The sequence below is a fragment of the Anopheles cruzii genome, unplaced genomic scaffold, assembly GCF_943734635.1.
Source record: "Anopheles cruzii unplaced genomic scaffold, idAnoCruzAS_RS32_06 scaffold03362_ctg1, whole genome shotgun sequence".
NCBI classification, from domain to species: domain Eukaryota; kingdom Metazoa; phylum Arthropoda; class Insecta; order Diptera; family Culicidae; genus Anopheles; species Anopheles cruzii.
Window position 1 is genome coordinate 754 of NW_026456947.1, and position 1,441 is coordinate 2,194.

Consider the following 1,441-nt stretch of genomic DNA (forward strand, 5'->3'; position numbering starts at 1 on the left):
GATAACAACTCTTCGCAGAGCAAAAACACTTTACACTTTCGGTTCAGGCCGCGGTCAGAAGATCATTGGAAGCTGAAAGATTGATGCTTAAAGCGCTTGTTTACCATCACCGGTTATCTCATTATCACCTCCATCGAGACCGGCTAAGGGAACTGATCGATTGCGTACTGTGGTTAACACTGCTTCCGATTAATGAAGCTTTGTGCAAACCGCCATTAATATAGAAACACATAAAAAACTAATTCTAAATCGAAATGAAACGTTTTTATTTTAGCAACCGATGAATGAAAGCGAGCTAGCTGAAGGGCACCCAAACTTTGACAGCTTGGCAGTTTGACGTTTGTCAGTTGTTTCCGAGTTGTGGTTTTCATTCAATCAAAACATCAAAATAGCAACTCATTGCAGCGTTCTCCGGCTTACATTTTCCTTGCTAAAATCATTGTAAAATGGTAAGTATCTAAATGGCGTAGTCAAACACTGCTTGGTATTAATGATTCCCTTATTCCCCATACAGGAGTCTTCAATAAAAGTAGCGCCGAAAATGCCTACCACGTTCAACGAGTTTACGGGTTATATGGCACCGCGGGATGAAAGTTGTGTCGCTCAGCTGCAATCCGTACATCCGCTTAAGCAATCGGAGCAAAATGTAAGTGTTTCTTTCTTGTCTTCCTTGTAGCGACCAGAAGGAATGTGGTTTTCATATGTGATGTTCTTTCAGTACGCCCAACATTCTCACAACCTCAACATGCAGATGCTTCGTAAACGCGAAGGGCTGGCGGCCCCACTCAAACTGACGATGGAGCTGAAAGCGGTCTCGAAAGTCGGTCATCTTCCGTTCCTTCCGTCCACCAACGTGGCTCGGGACGTGCTGACTGGACGGGATGAAATGATCGAGTTTTCGGACATTTACAACACGGAAGAGCATCAAGAGATCATGCGTCAACCCCACGCAGTTATGGAGAAAACGTTGGGTATTCATTAAGGGTCACCGCAAACAAAAAAATATATGAATAAATCGTTCTATTAATTGGCGAGTAATCAATAAGGTCGGCGAGTAATTTGGGCTTCAATCAGGAGAAAAGTATTACTGGGGAGCCACACGTATAAAGTATAAAACGTTAAAAAAAATTTGACGTGAAATCGGTTCGGTGAATCGGTTTACAAATGCTTGGTTTTACGTTTTATGTTTCACAGAGTCCGCTGAGGCACAAAGGTTTTGACACAAGCTGATCGATGTCACGCCTGATTTTTTTTACGTTTTATATTTTACGGATCGTGTGGACATTTTTACGCTCGGAGTTACGCTTCGTCTGACCCCCACAGACGAATCGTAGCGATATATCGTAGCGTGTGGACCGGGCTTAAGATTAGGGAGTGATTAGGGAAGTCAAATTTGGTGTTTTCTTTTTTGTTAATGTGTCGCATTTTTGTAATAAAAGAT

At 42.5% G+C, this 1,441-nt stretch overlaps 1 protein-coding gene across 1 annotated transcript; it reads left to right on the forward strand.

Moving 5' to 3' along the window:
• Window positions 1–363: 363 nt before the first annotated feature.
• LOC128276995 (proteasome maturation protein-like) lies at window positions 364–1,036 on the forward strand. Its single transcript, XM_053015448.1, has 3 exons — window positions 364–449; window positions 515–646; window positions 719–1,036. The coding sequence occupies exons 1-3, from the start codon at window positions 447–449 to the stop codon at window positions 980–982; spliced, it is 399 nt and encodes a 132-aa protein (XP_052871408.1). The 5' UTR covers window positions 364–446; the 3' UTR covers window positions 983–1,036.
• Window positions 1,037–1,441: the final 405 nt, after the last annotated feature.